The sequence below is a fragment of the Misgurnus anguillicaudatus genome, chromosome 16 (assembly GCF_027580225.2).
Source record: "Misgurnus anguillicaudatus chromosome 16, ASM2758022v2, whole genome shotgun sequence".
NCBI lineage: Eukaryota > Metazoa > Chordata > Actinopteri > Cypriniformes > Cobitidae > Misgurnus > Misgurnus anguillicaudatus.
This window is the reverse complement of record NC_073352.2, coordinates 10,109,286-10,133,124: the sequence shown is the minus strand read 5'-3', so window position 1 is coordinate 10,133,124 and position 23,839 is coordinate 10,109,286. Positions and strand designations below refer to the sequence as shown.

The 23,839-nt window shown below is 38.3% G+C and overlaps 1 protein-coding gene across 1 annotated transcript; it reads right to left on the bottom strand.

Annotated features, from left to right (window-relative positions):
• Positions 1–1,259: 1,259 nt before the first annotated feature.
• On the bottom strand, positions 1,260–17,371 carry LOC129422942 (uncharacterized). Its single transcript, XM_073854615.1, has 3 exons — positions 17,274–17,371; positions 1,752–3,053; positions 1,260–1,528 (listed from the first exon to the last, which is right to left on the bottom strand). Exons 1-3 carry the CDS (start codon positions 17,302–17,304, stop codon positions 1,260–1,262), a joined length of 1,602 nt encoding a protein of 533 aa, XP_073710716.1. The 5' UTR covers positions 17,305–17,371.
• Positions 17,372–23,839: the final 6,468 nt, after the last annotated feature.

Sequence of the window (23,839 nt, the reverse complement as noted above, 5' to 3'; positions counted from 1 at the left end):
AGTGGGGTGATACTGGTTGAATCTGTCATTGGGGTTGTACTAGTTGAATCTTTCAGTGGGGTACTGGTTGAATGGGTCACTGGGGTGGTACTGGTTGAATAAGTCAGTGGGGTGATACTGGTTGAATCAGTCACTGGGGTGGTACTGTTTGAATCATTCAGTGGGGTACTGGTTGAATCAGTCACTGGGGTTTTACTGGTTGAATCTTTCAGTGGGGTACTGGTTGAATGGGTAACTGGGGTGGTACTGGTTGAATAAGTCATTGGGGTTATACTGGGTGAATCACTCACTGGGGTGGTGTTTGAATCATTCAATGGGGTACTGGTTGAATCAGTCACTGGGGTGGTACTGTTTGAATCATTCAATGGGGTACTGGTTGAATCAGTCAGTGGGATGGTACTGTTTGAATCATTCAATGGGGTACTGTTTGAATCAGTCTGTGGGATGGTACTGTTTGAATCATTCAATGGGGTACTGGTTGAATCAGTTACTAGGGTGGTACTGTTTGGAGCAGTCACTGGAGTGGTATTGTTCGAATCTGTCACTGGGGTTGTACTGGTTGAATTAACATCTGACACCTTTACTGAATAGAAATTAAAGCCTCCTGAGTGATCCCAGCTCAGTTCGACGCTTTCATTTGTCACCTTTATTACACTGAGATTATAAACACCCAATGGAGCTAAAAGAAAGAGATTGCTCATTAGTGATTTACATTTAAAAATGTCAACACAAATGATGGGTAAACACAAATTATACACCGCTTTTATATCCAATGAATACCTTTTCAAAAATATTATATAAATACATTCAATTAAAGCTCCAATCCAAAACAACTTCTGGACTGTTTCTCGCTGGTGAAATTATCGCCACAAGAGCAGCAGAGTCACTAGCAACCTTCAAAAATTGACTAAATATATGTCTACACTTGACCCTGCACTGTTTGCACTTACTGTTTCTCCTATTCTGTAATTTTAAACTCTTTAAAAAACTCAGCTTCGGCTAATGCATTAGGTTAACCCGTTTTGCATTGATGCCCTTTTGTTGGTGTGATTGCTTCCATTGTTTACCTCATTTATGAGTCGCTTTGGATAAAATTATAAATCATTATTATAGGCCATAGTAAATCAAGGTAATCTTTTTCTACTTACTCAATAACTGATTTTTGGTCATTTTTAAATGAAATAAAGTTTCATTTAAAATTGCAGCTTTAATTATTTTGTGCCTATAAAATTAAGCAATAAAATACACCAAGTCCAGGTCTACTTACTGGTAAAGAAAGAAATATTCAGAGGGTTGAGATCCCTGCCACATTTCACTGGGATCACTTGGACATCATATTGGGTTCCTTTTTTGAGGTCCAATAATTGTGTAGACAGGTTTGTCTCATTTAAAATCTTTTTAAAAGTCTCATTTTGGTCCGCTGTAACCTCCACTCTGTAGTGAGTAATGTCCCCTGGTGCTTGACTCCAGGATAGATTAACCCCAGTTTCAGTCTCATTGGAAATGTGTATTTCCCCCATAAAACGCTCTACAGACAGATGCAAGACATATACTGTAAGTGCAATAAGTTGAACTCCTAAGTAATCATGCAGTTAATCTATTGATTGTACAACTACATGAGGATGATTGTATAATGCCCAATGACATTATTTAAAAAAGACTTTCTGTTATCCCAGACATGCTTATTTCTCATAAACACATAAATAAATATATACTAAAACTTCAGTTACAATAACAATGGAATGTCTTACCTTCATAACAGATGTAGGAAAGATTTATATTGCAAAATCTTTCTTCCCACATGCCATTGCTGAGCAAGGCCACACAGGCATCCTCTATATACTCTATAGTATCACCATTGTCATCACATATTCTTTGTGTGCTACTGGGCATGCTAACAGGCAGTAGCGTCTGGTATAAAGAATGAGGAGTTGTACTGACCATTGTCACAATTGTATTTATAAAGTATGTCATATTTAGGCAATTAAGCATTTGTGTCAGTAGGGAGCACTGATCTTCTGTGCTGCTAATTTTTGATGTGGATGAGCTTATTGGGGTGGTACTGGTTGAATTATTTACTGGGGTGGTACTGGTTGAATGATTCACTGGGGTGGTACTGGTTGAATGATTCACTGGGGTGGTACTGGTTAAATGATTCACTGGGATGGTACTGGTTGAATTATTCACTGGGGTGGTACTGGTTGAATTATTCACTGTGATGGTACTGGTTGAATTATTCACTGGGATGGTACTGGTTGAAATATTCACTGGGGTGGTACTGGTTGAATTATTCACTGGGGTGGTACTGGTTGAATTATTCACTGGGGTGGTACTGGTTGAATTATTCACTGGGGTGGTACTGGTTGAATTATTCACTGGGATGGTACTGGTTGAATCAGTCACTAAGGTTGTACTGGTTGAATCAGTCACTCGGATGACACTGGTTGAATCAGTCACTGGGGTGGAACTGGTTGAATCAGTCACTGGGGTGGAACTGGTTGAATTATTCAATGGGGTGGTACCGGTTGAATCATTAACTGGGAAGGTACTTGTTGAATTATTCACTGGGATGGTACTTGTTGAATTATTCACTGGGGTGGAACTGGTAGAAATGTTTACTGGGGTGGTACTGGTTGAATTATTCACTGGGGTGGTACTGGTTGAATTATTCACTGGGGTGGTACTTGAAGAATCATTCACTGGGCAGGTACTGGTTGAATTATTCTCTGGTGTACTGGTTAAATCAGTCACTGGGGTGGTACTGGTTGGAGTTGAAGGACATGTTACTTCATTTTGTACAGGATGGCCAGGATACCAGTTTTGATATGTAACATGATCTCCATTGGACCATCTTGACCATGCTTTGGAGCCATTGAATCTCCTGCGAAGTCCAATCCAGTATTCTGAATTGATGTTCTGCAAAATGAGGTGGATGTTCCTACAAGTGATGGTCGCCAGATCTTTGAAACAGGTCTGACAGTGGTCCCTTGCTTCATCCCATGTCTTGGCACTGGACTGTGGGAAATACTGCTCCTCTGCCAATATTGCAGATCCTGATGTAATAAATTTATATGAGAGTAATCATAATTTTGAATGCGTTTAAAGGAATGTCACTGTATTCAATGAATTAGTATAGAACTTTATCACAAGGCACACACAAGCTTTTTGCCTTAAAACTGTTATTGGTTTAATGCCCATAAATGTTAGTTTAGAAAGGTTTGCTAAATTAGGACTGGATTTTGGTGGGCTAATATAAACAAATGCCCAGTTCCATCAGATAGGGCTTTGTGGAAAACTGCCAGACTCCTCTAACAAAGCAGGATAGATGACCTCAATATCAACTGAGAAGAAGATCATTTATACCCATAACTCTCATTCTAAGCCATAAGCTAGGGTGGCCATTAGTTCCTTAAGAATCAGCATGGCATGCATGTAGGCAAAACAAAGGGCAAATCTTTACATTCTTTGACCCACAAAATTCATGCAGAAACACCATCTGACCATGCAGAACTATCACCCCTCAATTACTAAGGTGACTCTGATGGTTGATTCAGGAATTCTTACTATTCTGTACTTTTCCTTCTCTCTCTCTCTCTCTCTCTCTCTCTCTCTCTCTCTCTCTCTCTCTCTCTCTCTCTCTCTCTCTCTCTCTCTCTCTCTCTCTCTCTCTGTGTGTGTGTGTGTGCAGGGTTGTAAATACAAAATGTTCCCAGGTTTGTTAATTCCCTGTCTGTATATTGAAGAGAAGCGGACTATTAAGAAGGTCATGTGACATACATTTGGATTCAGTCTATGGTATTAGTACATTAGATTAGGAGCGAGTGCCACACCTTGTATGTTTTGTCCGTCAATTTGGTTAGAGAGTATAGTTTAGGTAGGGTGTGCTGAAGACTACCTTTATTTTCTCTCTTAGTTTTGGTAAGGCAGATTATAGGTTTAAACAAAAGCTAGCCCTACTGAAAAATCCAGCTAAGACCAGCATAAGCTGGTGAGCTGGTTTTAGCTGGCCTCCAGCTTGGTTATAGCTGGTTTTGCTTGTGTAGGATGCTGGGTTTGCTGGTGTAGCAAGCTGGTCTAGCTGTGTTTTGGTCACCTTTTAAGCTGGCCCACCAGCATGACCAGCTTTTTCAGGCTAGGAGGACCAGCGTAAACCACCTTAAACCAGCTACCAGCTTATGATGGTCTTAGCTGGATTTTTCAGTACGGAGACTTGTTTTGTTTATTTCTTTGATTTAACATCGCTCACGTCCCTCGTATTCCCCCTTCCTAGTGTGTTTATTTTTTGTTCCCGATACCTGTAAATACTGTAAATAGTCTGCACTTTGTACACTAAACACATTTCACTGTAAATAAACCACCAGATTTTTGCATAGCACCACTATCTGTTTTATTGTCTGAGAAAAAAAAATATTTTTAATCAATATTGCGTCATACCCCTTCCTTACAACTTGGTACGTAATATTATATGAGGGCTAGTTTGGGATCTAAATAATATCTCCTGGAGTTATTAAAAATTGTGCGTCAGTGCATTGTGGTGTTAGGCCAGTGGGTTGTTTTTGTTTGATAGGATTTAGTTGGTGCGGTTGGTTTGTGTATGCGTGGCTTTACCCGCTATTAAGGCAGACATGGCATTTAATTTACTGTACTTTATTCAGAATCTAACCCTTGAACAGTTTGATCAGTGCAGGAAAAATATTTGGTTATTTTGGCAGAACATTTTCAGATTCCCATTGTAATGCAGGCTAGTAAGAGAGAAATCAGGAGTACTGTGTAAAGCAGGGCAAGGCAAGTTTATTTGTATAACACATTTTATTCACAGAGGAAATTCAATGTAAAAAACAATTCAATGAAAACAATTATCCCTCTGGGGACAATAAAGAATCTAATCTAATCTAATGTGCTTTACATAGAAATGAGAAAACAATTTAATAGAAAAACATATGTAAAAATAAGAGACCCACAATTAAATTACAATAAAAAGAAACATACTTGAGAATCAAAAATAACAATTAACAGAAAATAAATGTGATATTCAATGATCATATCTCATATCATATCATATCAATGCCATAGGTGCAAGTTTTTACTGAAGAGGACATGGAATTAGAGGCAGATTTTGATGATGTGTATTTTAATCGGAATGGAACATCAGGTTCAGATTCGGAAAATGATTATGACTTAACATCACTTTCCGATAACATTGCCAACTGGGCAGTGAGTTTTGGCATTTCTCTCATTGCACTGAATGCACTGTTGAGTATACTTCATATAACATATTCCAATCTGCCAAAGGATGGTAGGACCCTTCTCAAGGCAAAAACAGAATATGCTTCTTAGGAGAAGGCTGGTGGGAACTACCATAACTTTGGCATTCTTTCCTCCTTGAAGGCCGCTATAAGCAAATATGCCAAAACACTGGCAGAGGGCATGACACTGGGGCTGCAGATTAATATAGATGGTCTACCTTTATTTAAAAGTTCAACTGTACATCTGTGGCCCATCCTTGGCTTACTGGTTACCATTCCCATGAAGGAACCTGTGGTCATTGGGGTGTACTGTGAACCAAAAAATGTCATGATACGCACACACACAAAAGAGGTAAGATCCAAGTGCAGTTTATTAGGGTAATCCGTGATCATAATACAGCCAGGCAAAAGGTCATACACGGTAAACAATCCATATACAAACAATTAAGACAAGAAACAAAACAAGAACAGGACAAGAACTCCAAACGGCAGGGTGACATGAAACACGGACTCCATAATATTAACTGAACAAAGTTTAAATACACTAACAAGGTAAGTGGGAGCAGCTGAGTGCAATGATCAATGATGACAGACAGGATGATGGGAAATGTAGTTCTTAGATAATGTAACAGTGTGGGGAAGAGACCTCTAGTGGACACCCAGGGAACACCAACCAGACACTGGGACATTACCCCCCTCTACAGAGCAGATACCAGACGCTCCTATGGAGCAAAAAAACAAGAGTTCAGGAGGGAGGTGGACTGGTAAAGGATCAAGGGACTAAGGGCCAGGACCATGAAGAGGCCAGGGACTAGGAAACCAGGTCGGCACCGGCAGAGCAGGAGGCCAGGGCGGGACCGGCAGTGCAGGAGGCCAGTGTGGGGCTGGCAGAGCAGGAACCAAAGACCAGAGCAAAGTTAAGACCCATGGTGGTGCCAGCGGCAACAGAAACCTAGGCTGAGGGAGAGAGCAGAAAGGGGCCCTCTGGGCCAGGTTAGTAGTGGCAGAGAGTTTAGGGAGCACGGGAGTGGCCATCTTGGGCCTAGCAGAGAGTTCAGGGAGCTGGAAGTGCAGAGGACTCGGGTTCGGACCCTTCAGTCATGACGGGAAGTGCAGGAGACTCAAGTTCATTGACTTGAGAGACATCTTGCTGAACAGAAGAGCAGACAGTAGACCACACACACCACATGACCATGGTTAATACAGGAAACACAGATTCCAAAGAACATAACTCTGGTGCCATCCTGAGAACAGGTGCGTGATGATGGCTCTCTCGAGAACAAGTCACTGTAAGACCGCAGCTATCTGGAAAACAGGGGCAGGTATAACCACTGCAATCTTAAAAACTGGTGCAGACCTAGAGACAGCCATCTTGGGAACAGATGCCGGCTTGGCGGCAGCCATCTTGAAAACTGGTGTAGACCTGACGATGGCTCTTCTGAAAATAAATGCAGGCATGACGATGGCTCTCTTAAGAACAGGTGCGGGTATGACGGCGGCTATCTCAAAAACAGGTGCAGGCATGGCGGTGGCCATCCTGGAAGACTTCTTAGAAATGGGTTTCCTTCTGATAGCCAACCTAGAACCTCGTCCTGGTCTAACTGATGTGATGGGTTCTGGAATGGCCGTTTTAGGATCAGAAGTAAGCCTGGCACCGGACAGGTGCAGGAATGGCAGCCATCTTGTGAACAGGCTTGGGTGTGGCAGCCATCTTGTGAAGTGGCTTGGGTGTGGCAGCAGCCATCTTGTCTGGACGCAGGTGTGGCCGTTGTAAGCCACTGGCTACGATACTCTAAAAATCTGGTGAACCCCCAAAAATCCAGGATCTCCAGCCCCTTCATCTCCCACCGAGGCACAGGGTCATCGAGGCAGTTATTAAAAAGGTTCTTCAATGCTGCATCATTATAATTCAGGCCTCGAGACAAAGTCCAAAATGACTGAGCCAAACAACCAACCGTTTGGCCATGCTGATGCAGGGCCCTTAAATTACTCACTCTTCCCCTCCTCTCTTTCTCAGTGGAGGGGGGACTGATACGAATACCCAATCCGCTGGATCTATGCATGATGGAGTCCTTCTGTCATGATACGCACACACACAAAATAGGTAAGATCCAAGTGCAGTTTATTAGGGTAATCCGTGATCATAATCCAGCCAGGCAAAAGGTCATACATGGTAAATAATCCATACACAAACAATCAAGACAATACAAGAAACAAAACAAGAACAGAACTCCAAAAGACAGGGTGACATGAAACAAGGACTCCATAACATTAACTGAACAGACAGAGTTTAAATACTCAAACACTAACAAGGTGAGTGGGAGCAGCTGAGTGCAATGATCAATGATGACAGACAGGATGATGAGAAATGTAGTTCTTAGAGAATATAAGAGTGTGGGGAAGAGACCTCTAGTGGACACCCAGGGAACACCAACCAGACACTGTGACAAAAAAAACTAATTCGGCCACAGAATTCCTATCTGATTTTGTCAATGAACTACAGGAGCTAGAGGCTGGGTTTTGCTTTGGAGATAAGAAAATTAAAATAAAGCTTCACAAGGTAATCTGTGATGCCCCTGCACAGGCCTTTGTGAAAAAACAAAGGGCCATAATGCTTACCATGGGTGCGATAAGTGCCTACACCCAGGGCAATACCAGAACTGCCGTATGACATTCCCTGGATCAGAGCACCCCCAGAGAACTGACATCTCATTCAACCTGATGGCTGATGAACTACACCACCATGAAGGGCCACATCCATTTAAAAATGTTAAAGTTGGCATGGTATCGCAGTTTCCCTTGGATTATATGCATCTAGTCTGTTTGGGCATCGTAAGGAAACTGCTCCAGACCTGGCTCCGGGGGCCATTAACAGTAAGACTGCCGACATTAATAGTAGACAGAATGTCAGACAAACTCCAGTCAATGAGGCCCTACGTGCCAATTGAGTTTGCCAGGAGACCACGGTCGCTTAGAGAATCGGACGGTTGAAAGGCAACTGAATTCTGACAGTTCTTACTGTACACTGGACCTGTGGTGTTGGCGGGATTTCTGGACCGGAACATGTACTAAAAATCTCTGCTGAAATCTTTTGTAAACCATTTTGGTGAGCTTTATGGGACAGACCAGATTGTGTACAATGTCCACTGTCTGGTCCACCTAGCAGACGAGGTAAAGAGGCATGGCTGTCTGGACTCTTTTTCAGTGTTCCCATATGAGAACCACCTCGGGAGAATAAAAAAACCTGAGATCCCTTTAGCTCAACTCATTCGGCGCCTTTCGGAGGTTACAGCTACCAAATTGGATGCTGATGTAGACATTGCACTGAAAAAGCAGCATTCTGCGGGCCCAATTGTTGTTGGCATGGGAGTTAATGCGCAATATGGTGAAAATGCAAGGTGAAAGGTGGACCATCAAATGTACAACAGAGGGCAACATATTTCTGGTGGGGGATAAAGTCTGCCTTATCAAAAACATTGTCCAAAATGATAATGGTCTGTACACTATTTACACTGAATTTTCCAAGCAGTCTCATTCTATACCTACCCCTTTAACTTTGACAGAATGAACATATTTGTTGTAAATGATTCATCTGAAAAGCTGAAGTCAGTTGAGGTGTCAGCGCTGCAAAAGAAATGTGTTGCCTTGCCATACAGGGATGGTTTCGTGGCCATACCCCTCCTCCACTAATAACCATACTGGTTACTTAACAGCCATTATTTGGGGGACTCTGATGAGAGTGAAGAAGAGCCAGAAAATAGTGACTCTGCATCTCTGAGGATGCCATGACCTTCCAGCTTGACTGGTATATCAGCTTAAGCCTTAGGCCCAAGCCAATTGCACTGGCAGAGTAAGGAATGATCTCTTACCATCGAAATAACATCATAATATTAATATCAGAGATATGGTTAACATTCTTAGTGCTAAAGTTATTCCCCTCTCCTTGTATATATTCCTCCAGCACCACCATCTCGCCGAGTGCAAGGCAGCACAGTACTTTCTCCCTACTGTCTAGGTAAACACTGTTCTCCAAAATAATATTGAATACAGTAGCCCCATCTGTATTAACAGAGGAGCCCTGTTCGAGCATGACCTACAGACCAACATGGCGAGGGGAAGAATGAACGATACCATTCCCTGCTCTGGTGAGTAATAACTGACAAACACTGAAAGGTCATTTTGTGCCACAGATTTAGGGAAAAATTCCCACAATCATCACATATTTTCTTAAAACTTTGTCAATAACTTTTGTCATTAACTAATGTCCGTATTATGAGTAATGAGGATAAACACTGAAACCTGATATATTTTATACACTTACACACATTATACATCCTTAGCTTGCTGGAAACAATTAAACAGCAGCAAGACCAACTTGTGGCAAAGGTGAACTACCTCAGCAGCAGACTGAACAGCACCCCGGGGCCAGATGTTGAGATGCCTGACAATGTTCAGTTTCCCCTGGAACAATTGGAGTCAGTGGAGGGATTTGAAATGTTTTTGAAGGAACCGTCAAATGGCCCAGCTCGACAGAAAGTGGTGAGTTCGCTTATTTAATATGAATGGTGCAATTAGGGTTACTGATTGTCAATGATGATATTCTATTGAAGCAGTGTTGAGATTTTGTCAGTGAGGGACAATCTCCCTGGTTTGACATTGTGTGTACAGGTTCCACAGGTCCATGAGGTTGTATTTTTACCTTGCTGTCTATTTAAAAAGATGTCTTTGCCTTTTAGATTTCTTCTTTGGCCACCATTGAATGGCAGGATGTGAAGAGGGTGACCTGGAACATCCTGGGCAGGCTCTTCACAGATGAGGTGTCTCATCAGATTAACTGGAAGGGTGTTAATAACAAAAAGCCCTTCAGTAGAATGGCAACGAAGACCTTGCTTTTCAGTAAGTATAGAATTCAAAGTAAAATTACATACGTTCAGTTATCTGTCCTTGTTAAAAGCATTTACAAAACTTCTGCACCTTCCAATTGCTAAATACTTACAAAAATATTTTTATTAAAAATTGATGAAACACATTTTCATGTTTTGTAAATGATTAGTTACTCATTAACTAATCACGGAATTTACAAAACATACCTCAAATGTTAGTATATCACTTGCTATTCATTTATGAATGTTTTGTAAATTATTAGTTCATTAACTAACCACTTCCTTATAAATTACTTGCAACTGAACGCGTAACCAAAAAGCATTACCTTTTTAGTAACTCAAAATCAAATATAGTATGACCATGACTACCTGTGCAGCTGATGGCTACTTTGCATATGCAAATTTTCAATCAGGTAGGCCTATGCCTAACACAATGCAATAGTTAGCGCGTCAGTCAAAACCTGACACGGTCACTTATTTACTAGGGAAAATAGGCTACTAAAAATATGTCTTTTAACTATCAAACAGTGCAATAATGATAATAATAAAAAAGCCTACCTTTCTGACAAGCAGTAAATCTTCAAAATTGCTGTGGGATCCCCTCTGGTGTGAGGTTCCCTCCTTTTGATTCCTTCAGTTTGTCGCTGGCACTGTAAACGATGTTGACCGTAGGTGCACTTCTAGAAAGTTGAGATAACAACTTCCGGCACACTCATGGGCAAAACAGTGGCGTACCTGCACTTGTGCGTAAAAACGCAACTACGGTCGAAGTTTAGGATTCACAGTGGATTGTCAAGTCAAGAGAAAGCACCCCAGGTGTAGGCAACAGGCCCATCATGTTATTAAAGTAAACGCACACAAACTTATTGGCTGCCTGGTGGTTGTGATAGCCTTGCTCGTGTTCATCTGTCTTGCATCTCCATAATAATAATAATAATAATAATTCAAAACATGTTATTATTGCAATAAGAATTGCGATAAGAATAATACACACTGATGGATTGCGGTTTTGTTTGGGATGTAAATTAACATGAGTTGTATTTTAAATTAGTGTTGATTTTGAAATGGTTAACATTACACTAAGGTCTTTACTGCTACATAGCGTGAATGCTAAGTCGCTATGGATAAAAGCATCTCTTATTTAAACCACCACAACCCTGTTTACTTTGTAATTCATGTTTCTTTTTACATTTAATCTCCTTAATATCTCTCTCATATATTGTATTGTGTAAGCATACTTGGCTTTGGATGCTACAAACCATAAACATAAACATCTGTCTGTTTGATTACAGGTGCTGTGAGAAAAAACACTGTGACACAGTCAGCCACGGATGCAGAGGTCACCAAGCATGCAATCAGGTGGTTCAACCTGGCAACAGATCGGGCAACGAGGAGACAATAATAATAATAATAATAATTTTTATTTATATAGCGCCTTTCCATATTCATACATTTTTATATAGCGCCTTTCCATATTCAAGTGAGATTCAAAATTTGTTAAGAACAATGGTCACTCCCTCAGCGCCCCCATTACACATTTAGTTAATTTATCGATAAAGCAATCAAATTTTCCAACTGCTTGGAAAAATGCAGTGTTAGTTCCGATTTTCAAGGCAGGGGAACCTACTGATGTAGCTAATTATAGACCCATCAGCATTTTGTCGATGGCATCAAAGATTGCAGGAAAAATGGTAACTGAGCAGTTAACTGACTTTTTAAATTCTGGACAAACACTTTATCCATTGCAATGTGGTTTTAGGAAAAAATATTCCACTGAAATGGCTACCTGCTATTTTGTTGAAAAAAATCTAATCAAAACTAGACAGTGGGAGTGCTGTAGGAGCTGTTTTTCTGGATTTTAAAAAAAGCTTTTGACACAGTAAATCACAATGTTCTTCTCTCTAAGTTGTCAAATTTTAATTTTTCTGATGATGCGATGAAATGGATGGAGTCTTATCTCACTATGAGAAGACAAAGCACCATAGTTGGGAATATAATGTCATCATTTAGTAACTGTTCTGTTGGTGTCCTGCAAGGCTCAGTTTTAGGCCCTTTGTTATTCAGTCTGTATGTTAACGACCTACCACTAGTCTGTCCAGAAGTTGAAATCCAAATGTATGCAAATGACACGGTCATTCTGGCTCATGGAAGAGACAGATATGAAGTGGGAACTAAATTAACAGCAGCAATGGCAAAAATTGCCACCTGGCTCTCTGAGTCTTGCATGACACAAAATGTCAGTAAAAGTGCGTGCATGTATTTTTATATAAGGAAAAATGAAAATCAGCCAGATGTTTTTGTAAATGGGGAAAAAATCCAGACTCTGACAAATGTTAAATATCTGGGGGTTATCCTTGATTCACAGTTGTCTTTTAAGAAACATATAAAGCAGGTTTGTAATACCGTCAAAATTCTATTTAAGAAATTTTAGACACATTCGTAATCAGTTACCTCTAGATGCTGCTAAATTGTATATGCACTCAATGATTTTCTCACATTTTACATACTGTATTACAAGTTGGTCACAAACCATAAAACAATACTTGCTCCATTACCAACGTTATATAAACAAACCCTTAAAGTAATGGATAAAAAGCCATTAGGTTATCACTATTGTAATATTATTCAAAAGCACAAACTCTTGACTTTTGAAAATTTAATGCACTTTGCCAATGTTTGCTTCGTGTACAGAGTAATTAATAAGGGGGCTGCGTCCCCATTAGAGGAGTTCATATTATTTTTATCAGATAGTAGAAAAACAACCAGGGCAATCCGTAGAGGTCACTGTGCCGTACAGCGCAGGCGTACTGAGTTTGGCAGATCAGCCTTCTCTATCAGAGCCTCTAAGCACTGGAACTTAGTCCCAAATGAGATTAGGGACATCAGTACATTTACTTGTTTTAAATATAAAATAAAATTATGGCAAAAATCTATACAATCATGTACCCATTAATCATAAACTGTTTGTTGTATCCTAACATTCTATTGTTATGTTATTAATATTGTACTTTATCTGATCTGTTGTTTTGTTTTATTGATTTTAAGAATGTGAAATTTTGTTATCTGGGAGGTTACTTGTGTGATAATGTTTTATGGTATATTTATGTGTGTTTGTTGGATAAATTGTATGTCACTGTTTCTTGTTCAGGGACTCCAGATTAAATTTAGCTTGTAGCTAATTCTGGTATGGCTGAGTGCCATGCACTGTCCCTGTCAAATAAACAAATAAATGAAAATGAAATGCAAACTCCTCCTTATCTAAAATGTTATAAAAGTTCATTCCTCGCTCTGAGTCCTCCTGAAAAGAGAAACATTTAGTAGTGTTTTTAGTTTTCTTGTTTATCTTTTCTTAATAAATTCAATTTTATTACCACTGTGTCTTCCTTGTGTTGATATTACAGTTAAAGGGTTCTACAAGCTAGTCAGAACCTCATAAAATCCTTCAGATAAGTCAGATGACAAACTTTCTCCAACTTACATATTTTCTTATTTGTTTAATGATCTATTTAGATAATTCTTATTGTTAACTTGAAATTCTTTAGCTTGTGCCCCGAAGTAGAGGAGGAAGGGGTCATCTGACACACACACACACACACACACACACACGCACACACCTCCAATGAAACCTCCAGTGTCCTGTGTATGAAATACTACCCAATTGTTGCACGTGTGAAAATCACTAAATTAATTGGTGCCGATGTCAAAATCACTACAGTAGTTTGATGGCAAGGAGTTTTTTAATTTTAGATTTCCAATGTCATAATTGACCTCTGTTGGGGTGAACTTGTGGGAAAAGGCCCATGGATGGAGTACATAGATCTTGCTGTGATGTTGTGACAGAATGGCACCAAGACCTGTAGTGGAGGCATCTAGTTCAACTGTAAATGGGAGTTGTGGATCAGGATGAATAAGAACCAGGGCTTGTGTAAAGGTTTCTTTCAGATCTTCAAAGGACTTCATAGCAAGGGGTTACAGAACAGGGACTTTGGTTTACCTCGGAGGAGCGATGAGGGATGTGACTATGAGACTGAGGGTTTGGATGAACGTCTGTAGAAATTGGCAAAGCCCATAGTGCGGGGAATGGGCCAGTCATGAATAGCTGTCACCTTCCCCTTGTCCATGGAGATCCTGTTGGCTGAGATGTTGTAGCCTAACAAGGCTATTTGGGATGTATGGAATTCACATTTTCAGCTTTGAGATAGAAGTTGTGTTTACATAGCTTTTGGAGGACCGTTGAGACGTGCTGAATATGTTCTGGTAGGGATTTGGAGAAGATGAGTATATCATTGATGTAGACAAACAAAACTGGCAGAGGATGTCACGATAAACATGATGCATAAAGTCCTGGAAGATGTACGGTGCGTTGAATAGGCCATACGGCATTACCAAATATTCGTAGTGGCCAGTAGGGGTCACAAAAGCTGTTTTCCATTAATTTCCTGGGCGGATTTTGACTAGATTATAAGCACTTCTCAGGTTGAGTTTGGTAAAGATCTAACAATCTCTAAGCTGTTTTATGGCAGCTGCGATGAGGGGAAGGGGATAACAGAATTTGAGTGCTTGATAGTCTATGCAGGGCTGTAAGCCCCTGTCTTTCTCAGCTACAAAGAAGAAGCTGGAAGCAGCGTAAATTGGCGGATGTATCCTTGTGCGAGAGCCTCCTTTATGTACTTCTTCATGGCTTTCTTTTCGGGTATTGACAGTGGGTATATCCTTCCTCTGGGTACTGTTTCCCCTGAAATGAGATCAATCATGCAATCCCATGGCCGATGGGGTGGTTATCGGAAGGCTTTCTTGGGACAAAAGACATTAGCATATTCTTGGTATTGAGTCAGGACTTCAGAGGAAATATTCGGGTGAGGACTTTCAATGGAAGTAGTACATACCGGCAGACTGAAACAGATTGATGGTGTTGTAAGGGTAGTTGAGGGAAACAGGTTGATAAACACTGCAAACTCCACTTCTTCACCTCACCGGTTACCCAAGAGAGCTCCGGGTTATGTTTTATGAGCCACAGGCACCCATGTATAATGTCCGAGGTGGAGTTTCCCAGAACCAGAAGGGTCATGTTTTCTTGGTGCAGCGCTTCCACTGTCAGAGCCATGGGTCCTGCACTGCGGTGAATAGCGGCTCTGTTCAATGGTTTTCCAGTGATTGAGTGAACTTGGGGGGCCCTTTTTAATCTGGTTTTGGAAATCTGGAGATGTTTGCAAAGCTTAGAGGAGATTAAATTTTCCGGCTAAACCAGAATCTAGGAGAGCTTAGACTATAACAGAGAGATGCGCGCAACTGCATCCAAAAGGGGACGCCACGCAAGTGAGTAATTATGAAAACATGACGAGAAGTAAGTTTCTAAATAATAACGATAATTTTATTTTGACTCAATCATTATTGGCTTCTGTAGATGGACATCAGAAATGTTTTGTGCAAAGCAGGAAAAGAGAAGCAGAAAGGAGAGATGAAGAGTTTAAGGGAGGTAAGACAAACTACATCCTCACCCTGTCAGGTCTCAAACAGTAGACATGTATGTCAAAAAAGTTAATTTAGAACCCTGATAGCCAGTGTTGCCAGATTGGGCTGGTTCGAATGTGATTGTAAAAAATTTGGGTGGGTGGACAAAATTTAGTTGGGTTTGGGACAAAATGAATTTGTACACAAAACCCAAGTGTGCACTTCCAATGCTGTGTTCTTCAGGATCCTGTTAAGTTACCACCAATGGTCTGTTACTGTTTTGAATTTAAATGTAAGATCTCTATCACTGCAAAGCTGATTTCCCATCTCACGCACCACTGAAAAATGTTAATGCTGACCTTTAGGTGTATTCGAGTTTGGCTTTGCGCATGGTTTTCTCGCTTGCAATCAAGGGAGTAGTTGAAGATGGAGCCGTCAAGTCGGACACCTGCTGTTTGCCGTATGACGTGAGCTGTGTTTCCTTTTACTGTTATTCGCAAATGAAGTAAATTAGATGGCGAAGTTGTAAATAAAAGCAAACATTTTAATAAAAAGTTGCAACCAGAAACACTTTAGATTGAATATTTTAATTGCTGCTTATACTGTATGCCTAAAAATAATTGGAAACATAAGGATATTGTTTTTCTTTCTCCGTCTCGTACTCGAACTCACGGACACTGAGACTAACAGGACCAGTTCCTGTGAAGCTCATCACACCACTGATCTACTGGCATTCCTTCAACATGATGCCCAGCCGATGTCTGCCCAGCGACCATCGACCGCTTCCTGTTTAATTTACATGTATTTCATTTATTTTTTAAAATGTATTAATTCCCATAAAATTGTTTAATATAGTATCTATAGTATATCCTCTATAGAACCAGCTATGTCTGGCTCTCTCTCGAGGGTTTTTTTCTCCAAAGGACTTTTTCCTCTAAAAATTTTTTTTTCTCCTAGGAGTTTTTTCAGTCCCTAGGACTTCAGCAAACAAGTTGTTGCTCTAATGCAACATGAATATACTTTTTTCAGAGAGCTAAATATAAATTGAAATGCTTTAAAAAATATATATTTAAAAATGTATTACAAAATATACAAAAAAATATATTGGTGAAAAATATGTGAGCAAACACACTTTTTGGGCATTTATGTATATTTTAAAATATTAAGTTGTCAACTTAATCAAGAGTGAGATAAAATATTTTGTGCATATAGAGAAGTATACAAATTTTATTATGGCCTGATTTATATAAAGTGTACATAGCATAATTAACTTTATATCTCTTGTAGTCATGAAAAGCACACACCCACGCATAGGCGCGTACACACACACACACACACACACACACACACACACACACACACACACACACACACACACACACACACACACACACACACACACACACACACACACACTTCTCACACTGACACACACAAAAATATACACAGTAAAAATTTCTACATTTATTTGCCAATCAGTAATTATGGAGGTTTTTGATCATTTTAAAAGAAATATAGTTTTTTCACTCTGTGTTTAATATATTACAACATCAACTAAATTATGCTATATATTAAAATAAAGAACAAATTTTTAGAGTGTATTGTTTAAAATTTTAGAATCAGTAATATATAAAGTTAAACTTTTTAATATTTAAGAGTTATAAATAAAGTTAAACACAGTTTACAAGCTTACCCAGGAGAAGTGCCAGCCACAGGAAACTCATCTTTTATCTCCCTCTTGATTTACTTGATTTCATCAACTTCACATAAGGACAGAAAATGTACCTTGCTTTGAAATGATCAAAAACAAACCACTTTAAGCACCAAAAAGGTAAGATTAATTTAATTAATGTAACCTTAACTGAATCATTAAAAGTAGGAATGAAACTGTTACCATACCTGGAATGTTTGCTTGTCCTCTGATCTTCCTGATTCTGCAGTGTTCTCTCTATATTAACTATATATACACTGCACATTTGCATAAAATGCACCTACATTTGAACAGGATTAGCAAAAAGCTGGAATGTTTTTGAAAACAACAATGTTTTTATCAGAGCCTGATCAAATTTCTATGCTACATCGCACTTTTCTGAAGATAACCCAAATATAAATAATTCATTTCTCAACTTAGAGATACCAAAAATAACCAGATATCATGTCCTAAGGACACCCATGGTTCCAGTCTCAGAATACAATGTAAAATTTCATAAATCCCAAATTATGCCAAAAGGGCAACTCAAAACTTTTCTATGCAGACCCTTTAAGATGGGCATTATATATTTGGGCATACACATACCACCCAAAATATCATTATTATAAAAGCAGTAGTACAGATATTTTTTTTAACGTTGGTCAGCTCTTACAATATTTTTTATAGGAAGGTTAAACCTAAAGATAGGGTAAGCATTTTATGGTAAACATTGATATTTCAAATCAACAAAACAAACACACCCCTACCCCCAAAAGCAACCCAGGCAATTACTTTAGTGGAATTTGGTGTAGCAGCTGCCAAGCACATAATGTCATAAATGAGTGAAAGCAATGTGCATTACTATGGTAATCCAAGTCAAATGTGTTTTGGTAGTACAGCGTGTTTTAACGTCTGAATGGTTTTAAAGTGTAGGAATAGATGGGCTGAATGCGCTGAAACTCGCAGACTAAAGCCCTCAATAATGGACAAACAACATGAACCTACATACATACTTTTTTCACTTTCTTTTGTTTTTCTGTTTATGGTCTTCCTTGCTAAAGATTAGGAAAATAATCTGAAATTTTTTTTTTAACCTGATACTTTTACATTACAACTTGCAGACACCAAACAAAGGTTTAAAAATATGTTTCTATTTAATATTCAAATATTTGTTGTTGTTACAAAAAGAAAACAACGCCTCATGTAGGAATCATATGCAAAAAAAAGTGATACAGCAGTGTGTCAGAACAAAACCAGAGGAAAATATACAATCATGAAAAGTATACCATAAGCAATAAAAATGACAATAAACATTTCATTACATTATTAACATTACAAAAAGTCTAACATCACTAAATCAATAAAGTAAAATAAATGTATTAAGCACTCTTGCAGCATCTGCTTACTGCAGGCCTGATCAAGCTTTTTTGATACCTACAAGGAAATAAACCCCCTTTCATTTGCCATGCAAAAGCTAATGTTAACCAGGCTGTTACAAAGAAAAACAGAACAAATAATAGCACACATACAGTCTTTACTAGGAAATCCATCCTGGCAATTTTCCAGGATGTGCGAAGTTGTAATATTACCAGTACTGCTATGAACAGAAAATTCACTCAGAATGAAAAGTCTGTTTAATGAACTTAATTCAGTTAAGACATTTTTTCGAGTCTGCAACACCAGGACCAATCTAGCAGGCGTACAATTATGTTTATCATTTTCATGTGCTTTGATTATAAGGTCAAAGAACGTACAACCAATTTCCATTTAATTAAAAGTTCAGTTATACACTACCAGCCAAAAGTATCTAATATATAGCAGTACACTCTCAAGAAAAAAGGTACATGAAAGTACAAACGTTATCACTGGGGTGGTATAACAATATGAATGTAAAGGGTATATGACCCGAGACACCTGTGATTGTGCACTGGAATCTGATGTTAAATGGCATTCATTCTTGCTGTGTATCTGCCTGTGATGCAATGTATATTTAAATTGTATATTTGAAAGCATACATTTTGTGGTTGAAATCGGCTTGTTTTTCAGGAGATTCTAGCGTGCAGCGGGGGTGCGTCATTGTCTGTGTGTATTTACATACTGTATAAGTGGCTTGTGTTTTCGCCCCCGCCCCCAAAGGGAACAGCGTGACTGCTAAATAAGGATAGTTCACCCAAAAATGAAAATAATGTAATTAATGACTTACCCTTATGTTGTTCTAAACTCAGAAGACCTCCGTTCATCTTCGGAACATAGTTTAACTCATTCACCGCCAGCCTTTTTGAGAAAAGTTGCCCACCTGCATTTTTGTGATTTTAACAAAAGTTTCACAAAATTCCTTGCAGGAAAAATTATCTTCTATAAATATATAAACATACAAATTATATCAAATTAAAGAACACATCCTCTGCTTTCAAACAAACAATAAACAAACAAACAAACAAACAAAATGGGGGAAAAACGTTTCATTATATATTTACTTTTTCCACTTAATTTAACCACTGAAATATGGATATTTCTCTTCAAAAATACAACATTTTGAGCAAAAAGCTTAAAAAATTGCGTTTTTGTAAAGGAATTTATGTTAGAGATCAGACTCAGAATGACTATCAAACATAAAGGCAGTTAAAATAAATCATTAAATCTTTTTAACTTCCGTTTTTGATTAATTCGGCTAGTGGATAAAAGCGGTATTACACTTTCACTTTGAAATTCGTCCAGAAAGGCATATTTATTAGTTAAATATTAACTCATAACTCATGAATGAGTTAAGATGTTTTAATGTTAGATTTAGTCCGAGAGCTTTCTGTCTCCTCCATTGAAAAGGAAAGGTAATAAAAACATCATGAAAGTAGTCCATGTGACATCAGTGGGTCAGTTAGAATCTGTCGAAAATACATTTTGGTCTAAAAATAGCAAGAATTACGACTTTATTCAGCATGGTCTTCTCTTTCGGTTCTGTTGTGAACCGCGTGAAGTCAGGTGACTGTAGTGACGCGGCTGACCTGTTCCTCATATGATACTGGTATTTAGGGACATAGGCATAAGATTCCAGTCTGGATCCTGCCTCCATCAGATTACCCTAAATGATCAAGGATAGTTATCTGATGACAGATACATCTCTGAAAACCCCAAACACTAAAAACAGATGCCTATTAGTGTGTTCAGAATCGAGTAGAAATGATCTTTGGGTTATAGCTTTAGGTTTGGCTTCAGCTTCAGAGGTTGGCAAGCACCTCACATGACTTTGTATACAGAGCCCCTCCTCCAGAGAATCATTGATAGGCCTGTATATTGATTGATGCTTGTTTTTTTACTGGAAAGTGGGACTTTTGTCACCAGAGCAGTGTTGGGTGTAACTAGTTACTAAGTAATTAGTTACTGTAATTTAATTACTTTTACATTAAAAAGTAAAGTAAGGGATTACTCTTATTTTACTCTTATTTTATAACTTCTGATGTAACTAGATACTGTGTATGGACTCTAAAACAATTATGTATACTATAATACAATAATGGATTTAACATGGTTTAAGTTTACAATTATCACTATTAACTGGTTGAATATTACCATTAATGAGATGCTGGCTGTTTTTTAATACTTAAAAGCACATAATAATGCCTGATTCTGCAAAATCTTATTCTACTTCCTTAACCCTTCCCATTTCTACCAATACTTAAAATTAACAACTTCTTCAGTATTAATAAGCAGTAGTTGGAGTATATTGAGGCAAAAGTACTTAATAGTTAGTTAAAAGAGAGAATTGGACACTAAAGCGGGACCAGAATAATTGATGTACTTTAATTATTTCTTCGAGCCATTTCAAGCCTATCCTTGTATCATGTACTAAATAGGATTTAGAAAGTAATTAGTAAATAAGTAATTAAATACTTTTTTGAGAGAGTAATTTCTTAAGTAATCTAATTACATGATTGAAGATATAATTAGTAACTAGTAATTAATTACTTTTTTTGAGTAAGTTACCCAACACTGCACCAGAGCACATTGCATTGCCTTTTAATAGTAATAGGAGTGCTCAATCTTGTTATATCCAGTATCTTTGATATGACATTGCATTGACCCAGTGGCCGGCTGTGTATTTACATCTAGGCATTCAGTGGTGTCCTACCTGAAGTAATCCACCTCTTCATATCACCATTATGACGCTACAGCTATATAAACAATTAATATTATAGAAACGCAGTATACCAGATCACTGCATCACCGACAGATATACATCAAGAATGAATGCCATTTAACATCAGATTCCAGTCCACAATCACAGGTGTCTCGGGTTAAATACCCTTTACATTCATACTGTTATACCACCCCAGTGATAACGTTTGTACTTTCATGTACCTTTTTTTCTTGAGAGTGTACTGCTCTACATTAGATACTTTTGGCTGGTACAGTGGCGGATGCAGAACGTGACATATTGGTGGGCATGGATTAAGTCCGGGTGGGCCTGAATCTATGGGTGTCACTTTTGGATAAGAAACTATAACAAGTCTATAAAATTCGTCAAAACTTCAGAACACTAATTTAAACAGCATACACACACACCCGAACTGCACGTCACATTTTTGACATTATTGATACTTTAAATTGTAATGCAACGTGACATTTATTAAGCCTTTTTGGTAAAAAAAATATTGGGCTCTCATAGCCTACAAAAAAAGAACCTGCACACAGTGACAGGAAATATAAATGAACCCCAAAAAACCTTATACTTTTTTAAATAACCTATTAAAGTGTTTAAATAAATACGGCTACTAAATGCTTAAAATGAAGCTTCTAACATCATATTCTCTTCATGCAAATCACTAAAAATATATTTTCGTTCTCACATATTTAAGTTAACTTACTAAAGAAAGAAAGAAAAAGGGAATTGCTAGAATAATGTTAGACGAAATGACAAATAAATAAACATTTAATATGCTTTTTGATGAGCACAAGAGCAAGCCTACTCGTGAAGAGCGGAGCCGAGGAGCGCGCATATCAGACGTGAATGAAAGGAATAATGGATTTAATGCTTTCACTTCATTTCCTGGCAGTTTCACTTGTTAGTGAGGATAGTAATGGCTAACAAGATGACGCCGAATTACATACAACATAATTACCTAACTAAATCTGAGAGAATGCAAACACATTACAATATTTTGTCCTCCGCCCGACGGCCAAGGCGCATCATTTTTTTTTAGCCCGACAGGAATTCGCCATAGCCCGTAATGGACGTCGGGCAAGCGATTTTGCGAGGTTTGTTTTGTAGAAAGACTTTCTTTAAAGTGAATTTCGTTTTGTATAAATTGTATCTTAATATTAATCATTGTTTGATCAAACAATTGCCTCGATTTAATAAAGAAGAAGCAAACCAAGAACGTCTGTGGTGTGGATTGAAGTGAACCCACTATATTTCCGCAGCCTACACGTCTTTCTGCTTTAATGCATTTCTTAAATTAATGTCTCAATTACACAGTAGGCTTATAGGTTGTTATGATAGGCTATTTGTTGCTTAAAAGCAATAGGCTATATTGTATAAAGTGTAGCAATAAACGTGGCGTGACTTATAGTGCTGCTATATCGCTATATCAAGCAACATCACTATGATCAGATGTTTTCTTTCTATTTTTTACCCCGCTGTCATATTTGTTGTGTGTTTATGTTATTGAGAGGAAAGCGCGCAGCACATATTTATAACGTGTTGTTATTCAAAATACGTTTTCTACTTGCTTGCAAAAAAAGTTCTCAAAGTGAAACCTGTATAATACATCTGACTGACAGCATAAGGAAAGCAGTAGATAAAGGAGACTTCTGTGGGATGGTTATGCTGGACCTGCAGAAGGCTTTTGATACCATAGATCATGAAATTTTAATATACAAATTAAAGGCAATTGGGTTTGATAAAAATTCTCTTAAGTGGGTTCAATCTTATTTAAAAGATAGGAAGCAACAAGTTGATATTAAGGGTACATTATCCGATCCCTTATTTATTAATTGTGGTGTGCCTCAGGGGAGCCTATTAGGACCGTTGTTTTTCCTTTTATACATAAATGATTTAAAGGTAGCGTGTCCTGAGGAACTCTTTCTTTATGCTGACGATGTAGCAATTGTGGTTGCCCATCGAGATAAAGAGATGGTGGAGAAAACAATGTCTTTACAGTTAGAGGAGATTTCAAAATGGTTTTTAGATAATAAGTTATTTTTACACTTAGGTAAAACGGAAGCTATTCTTTTTGCTTCCAAAATGAAATTAAATAAACAGGGTAGTTTTGTAGTTAAAAGTAACGACATGATTTTGGAGTCAAAAAGTGTAGTACAATATTTGGGCTGCTTTATAGATAATAAACTAACAGGTGATTATATGGCTAGTAAAATGATTGCAAAGATTTGTGGGAAGGTGAAGTTTTTAGCTAGGCAAGCTAACTTACTGGACACTTATTCTTTAAGATTATTGGCAAATGCTTTGGTACAACCTCATTTTGATTATGCATCATCATTTTGGTACAGTAGTTGTTCACAGAGATGGAAAAATAAATTACAAAAGTCTCAAAACAAATTAGTCAGAACAATCC